General features: G+C 39.7%; 1 protein-coding gene across 1 annotated transcript in view; it reads left to right on the plus strand.

Annotated features, from left to right (window-relative positions):
* The first annotated feature begins 674 nt into the window (after window positions 1-674).
* The window catches only part of si:ch211-191i18.2 (uncharacterized protein LOC564095 homolog), a 66,231-nt gene continuing 54,427 nt past the window's right edge, over window positions 675-12,478 (plus strand). Inside the window, exon 1 of the mRNA XM_059349884.1 lies at window positions 675-862. Within this exon, the coding sequence (XP_059205867.1) occupies window positions 802-862 (61 nt within the window). The 5' untranslated portion in view covers window positions 675-801. The remainder of the gene's footprint in view (window positions 863-12,478) is intronic.

Below are 12,478 nucleotides of genomic sequence, written 5' to 3' on the forward strand. Positions count from 1 at the left end.
TCATTTTGTGTCTTTTTGGGGGGGAACACAAGAGCTGACACACAATCACACAAAATACACAAATCTACTAAATGAAACCAGATCACAGCATGGAGTTTTCTCTCTCGGAGTCTGAATGTGGGATTCTGGAGGAGTTTTACTGAATCTTGAGTTAAAAAAAAAAAAAAAAGTTACATTTTGCACAAACCTGGCACTAATCCAAACATTGCTGCAAGACTCTCCTGCTGCCCTGCTGTCCCCCCTTAAACCCTCCAGCTCTATAAAACAGGGCTGACTTTGAACTTGTTAAATCAATCAAATCATTTCTAAATGAGCATGTTTTTATGATTTCCCGCTCTCTCACCCAGTAATGAGCAGCTCGCCATGCGTTACATAATCACTCTTTGTTTATTTAAATGACTTTATGACTCATTTTGTTCGTTTTTTTTTTCTCTCCTTCAGCAGTTTTGCGACTTTGTTTGTTCCGCTTTTTTCCCTTCTTGCACCCATTCTTCCCTTTTTTACAGTTTCTCTTCTTTTTTTCTCTCACCCCCTCTCTTTGTTTCTCCTCGTGTTTGGTGAGCGGGGGAACAAACTTGGCAGGAAAACCAGAAACCCTCCTCCTCCTCCTCCTGCTCCTGCTCCTCCTGCTCCTCCCCTTTTCTCTCGGTTCATTCAGAGCTCAGTCGATCAGGACCATCACACCTCCCTGCTCCCTCTCTTTCTCTCTCACTCTCTCTCTCTTTCTCTGTGCACTCTTTGTGTCTTTATCACTCTCTCATTCATTCATTCATTCATTTATTCTCTCTTTTTATTTGAATCATGTCCAGTTTTCTGTCTGTTTATCTGAGTGGAGCCTCACTGATCCTCCTGCTGACTGCTGGTGAGTCCCCTCGTGTGTGTGTGTGTGTGTGTGTGTGTGTATGTGTGTGTGTGTGTGTGTGTGTGTGTTTGAGACAGAGACAGTGTGTTTGACATCTTTCTCATGTGATCTGTGTGTGTGTTGCAGCTGTTTGACTTCCTGTTCTCCCCGTGTGTGTGTGTGTGTGTGTGTTATGGTGAATTTATTTTACTGTATAACTGTAAACTGTGTCATGTAAGTTGTATATTGGCGGTGGTGCTGTGGCTCCGCCCCCTCTCTGTGAACAGCTGTTTGTGTGTCTGCAGATGTTTCAAACAGCTTCTGATTGTTATTATGTTGTGTTGAAATAGAGAACGAATGACCAAAGAGACACAAAATGACTAAAAAAAGAAACAAAAGGACCAAAAAAAGACACAAAATGTCCCCAAAAAGACGCAAAGATGCAAAAAGACGCAAAATGACTTAAAATACACAAAATTTCCCCCAAATTGACGCAAAATGACCAAAAAAGACACAAAATGTCCAAAACAGATGCAAAGTGACTCAAAAAGACACAAAATTTCCATTAAAGAAGCAAAACGACCAAAAAAGATGCAAAATTACCCAAAAAAGACACAAAATGACCAAACTCCTTGTGTTTGTGTGTGTGTGTGTGTGTGTGTGTGTGTGTGTGTGTGTGTGTGTGTGTTATGGTGAATTTAATTTAACTGTAAAATGTGTCATGTAAGTTGTATATTGGCTCCGCCCCTTCTCTGTGAACAGCTGTTTGTGTGTCTGCAGATGTTTCAAACAGCTTCTGATTGTTGGTTTTTATTTTGAAATAGAGAACGGATGTTGTAAAAAAATGACCAAAAGAGACGCAAAGTGACTAAAAAAAGACACAAATTTCCAAAAAGACATGAAATGATAAGAAAGACACAAGTGTGTGTGTGTTTTATTTTAAAAGAGAGAAGAAGAAAAAAGAAAGTGAGGATTAAAGGAAGAGTTCAACATTTAGTGAAATCTCCTTTGGTGCCGCTCTCATATCTGAAGGATAGTTAGCTTAGCTTAGCATAAAGACTGGAAATGGTAGGAAACTGTTAACCTGGTTTCGTCTAAACAATATATATAATATAAACAATTTTTCAAAAAAATGACCAAAAAAGGTACAAAATTTCCAAAAAAGACACATTTCCAAAAAAGACACATTTCCAAAAAACCCCACAAAATAACCAAAAAAGATACAAAATTTCCCAAAAAGACACAAAATTACCAAAAAAAGACATAAAATTTCCAAAAAAGACACAAATTGACCAAAAAATACACAAAATTTCCAAAAAAGACACAAAATTTCCAAAAAAGACACAACATTTCTAAAGAAGACACAACATTTCCACAAAAGACACAAAATTACCAAAATGTTAACGTTTTTCTCCACATATTCTCAGTATTGTCATGTTTCCAGCCTCTCCTGTCCTCTCCTCTCTGCTCTGTGTAAACAGCCTCTCCTGTCCTCTCCTCTTGGCTCTGTGTAAACAGCCTCTCCTGTCCTCTCCTCTCTGCTCTGTGTAAACAGCCTCTCCTGTCCTCTCCTCTCTGCTCTGTGTAAACAGCCTCTCCTGTCCTCTCCTCTTGGCTCTGTGTAAACAGCCTCTCCTGTCCTCTCCTCTCTGCTCTGTGTAAACAGATTCTCAGCAGAATCAATCAATCACTTTTAACAGCTGTGCTCTTGTATTATCAGACCTGATAAAGCATCATTTAGATCCGTTTATTCACATTAAATCTGAGATCAGTCATTTTATTTTGACGGTGCAGCAGTCTTTGCTCCTGCAGGAAGTGATAAATTCCTCCTGATGACATCATTAATGTTTACACTCTCCAGCCAGAAACACGAATTAAGACAATAAATAAACAGAAAACTGTGATTTGACGTGAATATGAAGGAGAGTTGACGGAACAGTAAATGGTTCTGAACGTTGTTTCTGGTTCCTGTGAGAACCTTTAACCTGTTCTGTGTTTATTCTCTCAGCTGCTGATCATCAACAGCTGCTTTCTATCACAGTCATGTGACTGACCCCCCCTCACCCCCCACGCTCTTATTTTCTTAACTTCCTCTCACTCTCCTTCACTCTGTTCCTTTCCTTTGTCTTTCCTTTTCTTGTTTCCTCTCCTTCTTGATTCTTTTCTTCCCCACTTTTCCTTCACTTCATCTCCATCCTTCTTTCCTTTTCTCTTCCTGCTCTTCTTCTCTTCTTCTTCCTCTCCTTTCCCATCTTCTCTTCTTCCTTTCTTCTCCTGTCCTCCTTTTCCTTTCCTCTTTCCCTCTTCTTCCTTTATTTTCCTTATTCATTACTTACATAATTTTTTATCTTTTCTCCTCTGCTTTCCTTTTCTTTCCTTTCCTTTTCTTTCCTTTCCTTTCCTTTCCTTTCCTTTCCTTTCCTTTCCTTTCCTTCTTTCCTTTCCTTTCCTTTCCTTTTCTTTCCTTTCCTTTCCTTTCCTTCTTTCCTTTCCTCTTTCCTTATTTCCTTTCCTTTCCTTTCCTTCTTTCCTGTCCTCTCTTATCCTTTCCTTCTTTCCTTTCCTCTCCTCTCCTTCCCTTCATTCCTTTCCTTTCCTTTCCTCTCCTTTCCTTATTGCCATTCCTTTCATTTCCTTTCCTCCTCTCCTGTCTTCTTCTCTCCTTTCCTCTCCTCTCCTCTCCTCTCCTCTCCTCTCCTCTCCTCTCCTCTCCTCTCCTCTCTCTTCCTCCTCCTTTCCTTTCCCTGTCCCTTTTTTCCTCCCCTTCCCATCTTCTCTTCTTCCTTCCCTCGTTTCCTCTCCTTTCTTTATTTTCCTTATTCATTACTTCAGTCTTTTTTCTTCCATTCTTCGATTTCCTTACAGTTTCTGATTGACAGGTGATCTCTGGCTGTGTGTGTGTGTGTGTGTGTGTGTGTGTGTGTGTGTGTGTCACCTGGTTTTCATTTCCTCCCCCTGCAGGATAAAACTCTGATTGACAGGCCTGTTAGTGATGACACACTTCCTGTTTGGTAACAATTAACAGCCCGCCCCCTCAGTTCCCATCAGCCCCCGGTGTGTGTGTGTGTGTGTGTGTGTGTGTGTGTGCTGAGCCTTTAATCTCATGTTAAAGAGCTTCATGCTAACATGTAGCACGCATGTTAGCGCTCTGAGGTCAAAGGTCACAGCCGAGGCGCCGGCACAGATCAGATTTTACAGATTTTGCAGATTAAAGATGAGAGATTATCACAGAGTGACCTGGTTCAGTGTGCATGTGTGTGTGTGTGTGTGTGTGTGTGTGTGTGTGTGTGTGTGTGTGTGTGTGAAACAGAAGAAGAAGAAGCAGCAGGAAGTTGTTTCAGGATCACCTGCAGTTTAACTATAAAACCAGATGAGCAGCAGCTGGTTTTCATGTTTTAATGTTTTCATGCAGAACATTTCTATTCGTTTACACAAATGCTGTTTTTATTTTAAATAAATGTAATAATTTGATTTAATTTATTTAATTTTTAATTATTCTGCCTTTTAAATAATATGTTTTAATTTTAATTTTTATAATATTTAAGAAATTAAATATTTATTTAAAATTGTTTATTTGTATTATTTATTCATTTATTTAAAATTTAAATTGTTATGTTTAATATATAATTAATATAATAAAATATAATTAATATATTAATAATGTTTAATATTTTTTTCTGTTTAATATATAATTAATAATGGTAATAATTCTAATGTATCAGTGACAAAGCTTCAGTGGAAATTCAGATTTTTTTCCAGCTAAAATAAAAAATGAAAATAATTTATATTAGTATTCTTATTTGACATTTAATTTGAATTTGATTGTAGTTATTTTGCTTTTCAAAATATTTATTAATTAACTGTTAATTTAAATGTGTTTTAAAAAATAATATTTATATATTAAATTATAATTTTTAATACGTCAAAATGTTTTAATATTTAATGCATTATTATTATTATTATTATTATTATTATTATTATTAATAATATTAATTGTCATACTTATAATAATATAATATTGGTATTAGTATTAGTATTAATAATAATGATAATAACAATAATTTAATATTCATAATATTCATATAATGATGAGAAAATTGCCACTTTTCGTTTTAATAATTGTAATTATTAGGGCCCGAGCAGGCAACGACCTGCGAGGTCCCTATTGTATTTCGAATGATTATTAGGGCCCGAGCAGGCAACGACCTGCGAGGTCCCTATTGTATTTCGAATGATTATTAGGGCCCGAGCAGGCAACGACCTGCGAGGTCCCTATTGTATTTCGAATGTTTATTTATTATTATTAGGGACCGAGCACTAACGGTGCGAGGACCCTATTGAAATTGGTCCGTTTATTATTATTATTATTATTATTTTTAGGGGGAGTAAATCGCTTATTTGAGGGCTTTATCATATTCAAAAACTCACCAAATTTGGAATATACATAAATCAGATTTGAAATTTACGTATTCTGGTATTCGCGGGAATGGACCTTGCAAAATGACTCACTAGCGCCCCCTCAAAATTTTCAAAACATCCTCACAATATAGGTTTTTTTCACGTAGACACACGAAAGTTGGTACATATGTGTATCATAGGAAGACGCACCAAAAAGCCTCAAGAACCCATACCCGAAAACGTACAGGAAGTCGGCCATCTTGGATTGAATATTGCACTTGTCATCGTTTTTGGCCATTTCCAGGTCGCATACTTTAACGAACTCCTCCTACAGATTTTATCCAATTGACTTCAAACTTGGTCAGTACCATCACAAGGACTTTGGGATCAAAAGTTGTATAAAGCTTTACCGCCGCTCACACTATGTGGGCGTGGCACGGCGGCAAAATATGCCGTCTCGCCGTAACACACGAGACTGTATAACTTGACCATACATTGTCCAATCTGTCCCAAATTTCACACACGTGATTAGGGTCCAGCCCGGAACACACCCATGTGTCAATATTAACACACAGTCATAGCGCCCCCTGCTGGCTACAGGAAGTCACATGTTTTCTACTTAGCCCTCGCAGTAGGCTTCACGTAGAGACACGAAATTTGGTACACACATGAATCATGTGAAGACACACCAAAAAGCCTCTTGGACCCATATCTCAAACCCAACAGGAAGTCCGCCATCTTGGTTCGAATATCACACAATTCATAATTTTTACCCATTTCCACGCTGCATACTTTAACTAACTCCTCCTACAGATTTTATCCAATTGACTTCAAACTTGGTCAGTACCATCACAAGGCCTTTGGGATCAAAAGTTGTATAAATCTTTACCGACGATCACACTATGTGGGCGTGGCATGGCGGCCAAATATGGCGTCTCGCCATCTAACACCAGACTGTATAACTTGACCATACATTGTCCAATCTGTCCCAAATTTCACACACATGATTAGGGGCCAGCCCTGGACACACCCACGTGTCAATATTGACACCCAGTCATAGCGCCCCCTGCTGGCTACAGCAAGTATTATGTTTTACACCTACCCCGAGCACAGTGGTAGGAGACACGCCATTTGGGACGCATAGGGACTCCCCCGACGTGCCCTCCTCCGACGGCTCCACTCTGCAAGGGCCCGTTCAGTACTGCTTGTTAGGGACCGAGCACTAACGGTGCAAGGACCCTATTGTAATTGGTCCGTTTTTTATTATTATTATTATTATTAGGGACCGAGCACTAACGGTGCGAGGACCCTATTGAAATTGGTCCGTTTATTATTATTATTATTATTATTTTTAGGGGGAGTAAATCGCTTATTTGAGGGCTTTATCATATTCAAAAACTCACCAAATTTGGAATATACATAAATCAGATTTGAAATTTACGTATTCTGGTATTCGCGGGAATGGACCTTGCAAAATTGCAAATAACTCCCACATACTTTATCGCACATTCAAAAAACTTATATCCACGCGTTCACTGAGTCGTGCTGAATCTCGTGATATAAGCCACGCCCATTTTCGCCTACCGGTTTTTTTCGCAAATTCGCGAAATGTCGCAAACCTACTTTTTCGAACTCCTCCTAGGTAATTTCATCGTTCTGCACCAAACTTTGCACACAGCATCTATGGACCCTCATAACAAAAAGTTATTAAAATAATTTTGATTACCCAAAGAATACTCAAGTTATTAAATAACAACTTCCTGCAGGTGGCGCTATTTTCAACACAAAACACAAAGTGTTGCATATCTCCACATTGGTGTGTCTGAATGACATGAAACTCAGGTTACTACTTCCCCATGAGCCCCTGAGGCTCGCTGCAAAATTTTGGCCGATGACCACTAGGTGGCGCTCTTTAAATTGAAGTAATTTATATCTCTACATCGGTTGGTCGGATTAACACCAAACTTGGTATACTTATTGTCAATGCCCTCTTGACAATAACCCTTGAAGGTTTTATTGATCGGCCCCTAGGTGGCGCTCTGGCGGCAGTTTAATTTTAAAAATGCCACTGTGCCCAGACCATAAGACTTAAGGCAATGAAATTCGTAGGGGTGGTATAGACTGGCCCCTGTAACGCACGCACCCTGACGGCAGCATGCCCCGACACGCGCGTACTGCGAGGGCCCGTTCAGTACTGCGCGCAGTCCTAGTTTTTATTATTTTTATTCTTCTTCCCAAATGATTGCATATTTCACTGCCTGAACATACCCCAAAACTCATGAAACTTTAAATATAAGTCACACCTGGTGAAAAATTTTATAATCTATTGTCATCCTGAATTTCCACCACTAGGTGGCGCTATAATAAAGGAAAGTGCGTTTTGGCTAATAACTCCCACATACTTTATCGCACATTCAAAAAACTTATATCCACGCGTTCACTGAGTTGTGCTGAATCTCGTGATATAGGCCACTCCCATTTTCGCCTAGAGTTTTTTTCCGCAAATTCGCGAAATGTCGCAAACCTACTTTTTCGAACTCCTCCTAGGCAATTTCATCGTTTTGCACCAAACTTTGCACACAGCATCTATGGACCCTCATGACAAAAAGTTATTAAAAGAATTTTGATTACCCAAAGAATACTCAAGTTATTAAATAACAACTTCCTGCAGGTGGCGCTATTTTCAACACAAAACACGAAATGTTGCATATCTCCTCATTGGTGTGTCTGAATGACATGAAACTCAGGTTACTACTTCCCCATGAGCCCCTGAGGCTCGCTGCAAAATTTTGGACGATTACCACTAGGTGGCGCTCTTTAAATTGAAGTATTTTATATCTTCAAATCGGTTGGTTGGATTAACACCAAATTTGGTGTACTTATTGTCAATGCCCTCTTGAGGACAACCCTTGAAGGTTTTATTGATCGGCCCCTAGGTGGCGCTCTGGCGGCAGTTTAATTTAATAAATGCCACTGTGCCCAGACCATAAGACTTAAGGCAATGAAATTCATAGGGGTGGTATAGACTGGCCCCTGTAACGCACACACCCCAACGGCTGCATGCCCCGACACGCGTGTACTGCGAGGGCCCGTTCAGTACTGCGCGCAGTCCTAGTTCTTTTTATTTTTTTTATTATTTTTATTTTTCTTCCCCCCAAATGATCGCATTTTTCAATGTCTGAACATACCCCAAAACTCACGAAACTTTAAATATAAGTCATACCTGGCGAAAAATTTTATAATCTATTGTCATCCTGAATTTTCACCACTAGGTGGCGCTACAATAAAGGAAAGCGCGTTTAGGCTAATAACTCCCACATACTTTATCGCACATTCAAAAAACTTATATCCACGCGTTCACTGAGTTCTGCTGAATCTCGTGATATAGGCCACTCCCATTTTCGCCTACCGTTTTTTTTCGCAAATTCGCAAAAAGTCACAAACCTACTTTTTCGAACTCCTCCTAGGCAATTTCATAGTTTTGCACCAAACTTTGCACAGAGCATCTATGGACCCTCATGACAAAAAGTTATTAAAAGAATTTTGATTACCCAAAGAATACTCCAGTTATTTAATAACAACTTCCTGCAGGTGGCGCTATTTTCAACACAAAACATGAAATGTTGCATATCTCCTCATTGGTGTGTCTGAATGACATGAAACTCAGGTTACTACTTCCCCATGAGCCCCTGAGGCTCTCTGCAAAATTTTGGACGATTACCACTAGGTGGCGCTCTTTAAATTGAAGTATTTTACATCTCCAAATCCGTTGGTTGGATTAACACCAAACTTGGTATACTTATTGTCAATGCCCTCCTGAGGATAACCCTTAAAGATTTTATTGATCGGCCCCTAGGTGGCGCTCTGGCGGCAGTTTAATTTAATAAGTTCCACTGTGCCCAGACCATAAGACTTAAGGCAATGAAATTCATAGGGGTGGTATAGACTGGCCCCTGTAACGCACACACCCCAACAGCAGCATGCCCCGACACGCGTGTACTGCGAGGGCCCGTTCAGTACTGCGCGCAGTCCTAGTTTTTATTTTTTTTTTTATTTTTCTTCTTCCCAAATGATCGCATTTTTCACTGCCTGAACATACCCCAAAACTCATGAAACTTTAAATATAAGTCACACCTGGCGAAAAATTTTATAATCTATTGTCATTCTGAATTTCCACCACTAGGTGGCGCTATAATAAAGGAAAACGCGTTTAAGCTAATAACTCCCACATACTTCATCGCACATTCAAAAAACTTATATCCACGCGTTCACTGAGTTGTGCTGAATCTCGTGATATAGGCCACTCCCATTTTCGCCTAGAGTTTTTTTTCGCAAATTCGCGAAATGTCGTAAACCTACTTTTTCGAACTCCTCCTAGGCAATTTCATCGTTTTGCACCAAACTTTGCACACTGCATCTATGGACCCTCATGACAAAAAGTTATTAAAAGAATTTTGATTACTCAAATAATACTCAAGTTATTAAATAACAACTTCCTGCAGGTGGCGCTTTTTTCAACACAAAACACAAAGTGTTGCATATCTCCACATTGGTGTGTCTGAATGACATGAAACTCAGGTTGCTGCTTCCCCATGAGCCCCTGAGGCTCTGTGCAAAATTTTGGCCGATGACCACTAGGTGGCGCTCTTTAAATTGAAGTATTTTATATCTCCAAATCGGTTGGTCGGATTAACACCAAACTTGGTATACTTATTGTCAATGCCCTCTTGAGAACAACCCTTGAAGGTTTTATTGATCGGCCACTAGGTGGCGCTCTGGCGGCAGTTTAATTTAAAAAATGCCACTGTGCCCAGACCATAACACTTAAGGCAATGAAATTCATAGGGGTGGTATAGACTGGCCCCTGTAACGCACAAACCCTGACGGCAGCATGCCCCGACACGCGTGTACTTATTAGGGCCCGAGCAGGCAACGACCTGCGAGGTCCCTATTGTATTTCGAATGATTATTTATTTTTATTTTTTATTTTTTTTTTCTTCTTCCCAAATGATCGCATTTTTCACTGCCTGAACATACCCCAAAAGTCACGAAACTTTAAATATAAGTCACACCTGGCGAAAAATTTTATAATCTATTGTCATTCTGAATTTCCACCACTAGGTGGCGCTATAATAAAGGAAAACGCGTTTAAGCTAATAACTCCCACATACTTCATCGCACATTCAAAAAACTTATATCCACGCGTTCACTGAGTTGTGCTGAATCTCGTGATATAGGCCACTCCCATTTTCGCCTGGAGTTTTTTTTCGCAAATTCGCGAAATGTCGTAAACCTACTTTTTCGAACTCCTCCTAGGCAATTTCATCGTTTTGCACCAAACTTTGCACACTGCATCTATGGACCCTCATGACAAAAAGTTATTAAAAGAATTTTGATTACCCAAACAATACTAAAGTTATTAAATAACAACTTCCTGCAGGTGGCGCTATTATCAACACAAAACACAAAGTGTTGCATATCTCCACATTGGTGTGTCTGAATGACATGAAACTCAGGTTACTACTTCCCCATGAGCCCCTGAGGCTCTCTGCAAAATTTTGGGCAATGAACACTAGGTGGCGCTCTTTAAATTGAAGTATTTTATATCTCCAAATCGGTTAGTCAGATTAACACCAAACTTGGTATACTTATTGTCAATGGCCTCCTGAGGATAACCCTTGAAGATTTTATTGATTGGTCCCTAGGTGGCGCTCTGGCGGCAGTTTAATTTAATGAGTGCCACTGTGCCCACACCATGAGACTTAAGGCAATGAAATTCATAGGGGTGGTATAGACTGGCCCCTGTAACGCACAAACCCCGACGGCTGCATGCCCCGACACGCGTGTACTGCGAGGGCCCGTTCAGTACTGCGCGCAGTCCTAGTTTTTATTTTTATTATTCTCGTGCCCAAATGATCGCATTTTTCACTGCCTGAACATACCCCAAAACTCATGAAACTTTAAATATAAGTCACACATGGTGAAAAATGTTATAATCTATTATCATCCTGAATTTCCACCACTAGGTGGCGCTATAATAAAGGAAAGCGCATTTAGGTTAATAACTCCCACACACTTCATCGCACATTCAAAAAACTTATATCCACGCATTCACTGAGTTGTGCTGAATCTCGTGATATAAGCCACGCCCATTTTCGCCTGGAGTTTTTTTTCGCAAATTCGCAAAATGTCGTAAACCTACTTTTTCGAACTCCTCCTAGGCAATTTCATCGTTTTGCACCAAACTTTGCACACAGCATCTATGGACCCTCACGACAAAAAGTTATTAAAATAATTTTGATTACCCAAAGAATACTCAAGTTATTAAATAACAACTTCCTGCAGGTGGCGCTATTTTCAACACAAAACACAAAGTGTTGCATATCTCCACATTGGTGTGTCTGAATGACATGAAACTCAAGATCTTCCTTCCCCATGAGCCCCTGAGGCTCTCTGCAAAATTTTGGGCGATGACCACAAGGTGGCGCTCTTTAAATTGAAGTATTTTATATCTCCATATCGGTTGGTCGGATTAACACCAAACTTGGTATAGTTATTGTCAATGCCCATCTGAGGATAACCCTTGAAGATTTTATTGATCGGCCCCTAGTTGGTGCTCTGGCGGCAGTTTAATTTAATAAGTGCCACTGTGCCCAGACCATAAGACTTAAGGCAATGAAATTCATAGGGGTGGTATAGACTGGTCCCTGTAACGCACAAACCCCGACGGCAGCATGCCCCGACACGCGTGTACTGCGAGGGCCCGTTCAGTACTGCGCGCAGTCCTAGTTATTATTTTTTTTCTTCTTCCCAAATGATCACATATTTCACTGCCTGAACAAATCCCAAAACTCATGAAACTTTAAATATAAGTCACACCTGGTGAAAAATTTTATAATCTATTATCATCCTGAATTTCCACCACTAGGTGGCGCTATAATAAAGGAAATCGCGTTTAGGCTAATAACTCCCACATACTTTATCGCACATTCAAAAAACTTATATCCACGCGTTCACTGGGTTGTGCTGAATCTCGTGATATAAGCCACGCCCATTTTCGCCTACCGTTTTTTTTTTCGCAAATGCGCGAAATGTCGCAAACCTACTTTTTCGAACTCCTCCTAGGCAATTTCATCGTTTTGCACCAAACTTTGCACACAGCATCGATGGACCCTCATGACAAAAAGTTATTAAAAGAATTTTGATTACCCAAATAATACTCAAGTTATTAAATAACAA

This window comes from Centropristis striata, chromosome 14, assembly GCF_030273125.1.
Source record: "Centropristis striata isolate RG_2023a ecotype Rhode Island chromosome 14, C.striata_1.0, whole genome shotgun sequence".
Lineage (NCBI taxonomy): Eukaryota > Metazoa > Chordata > Actinopteri > Perciformes > Serranidae > Centropristis > Centropristis striata.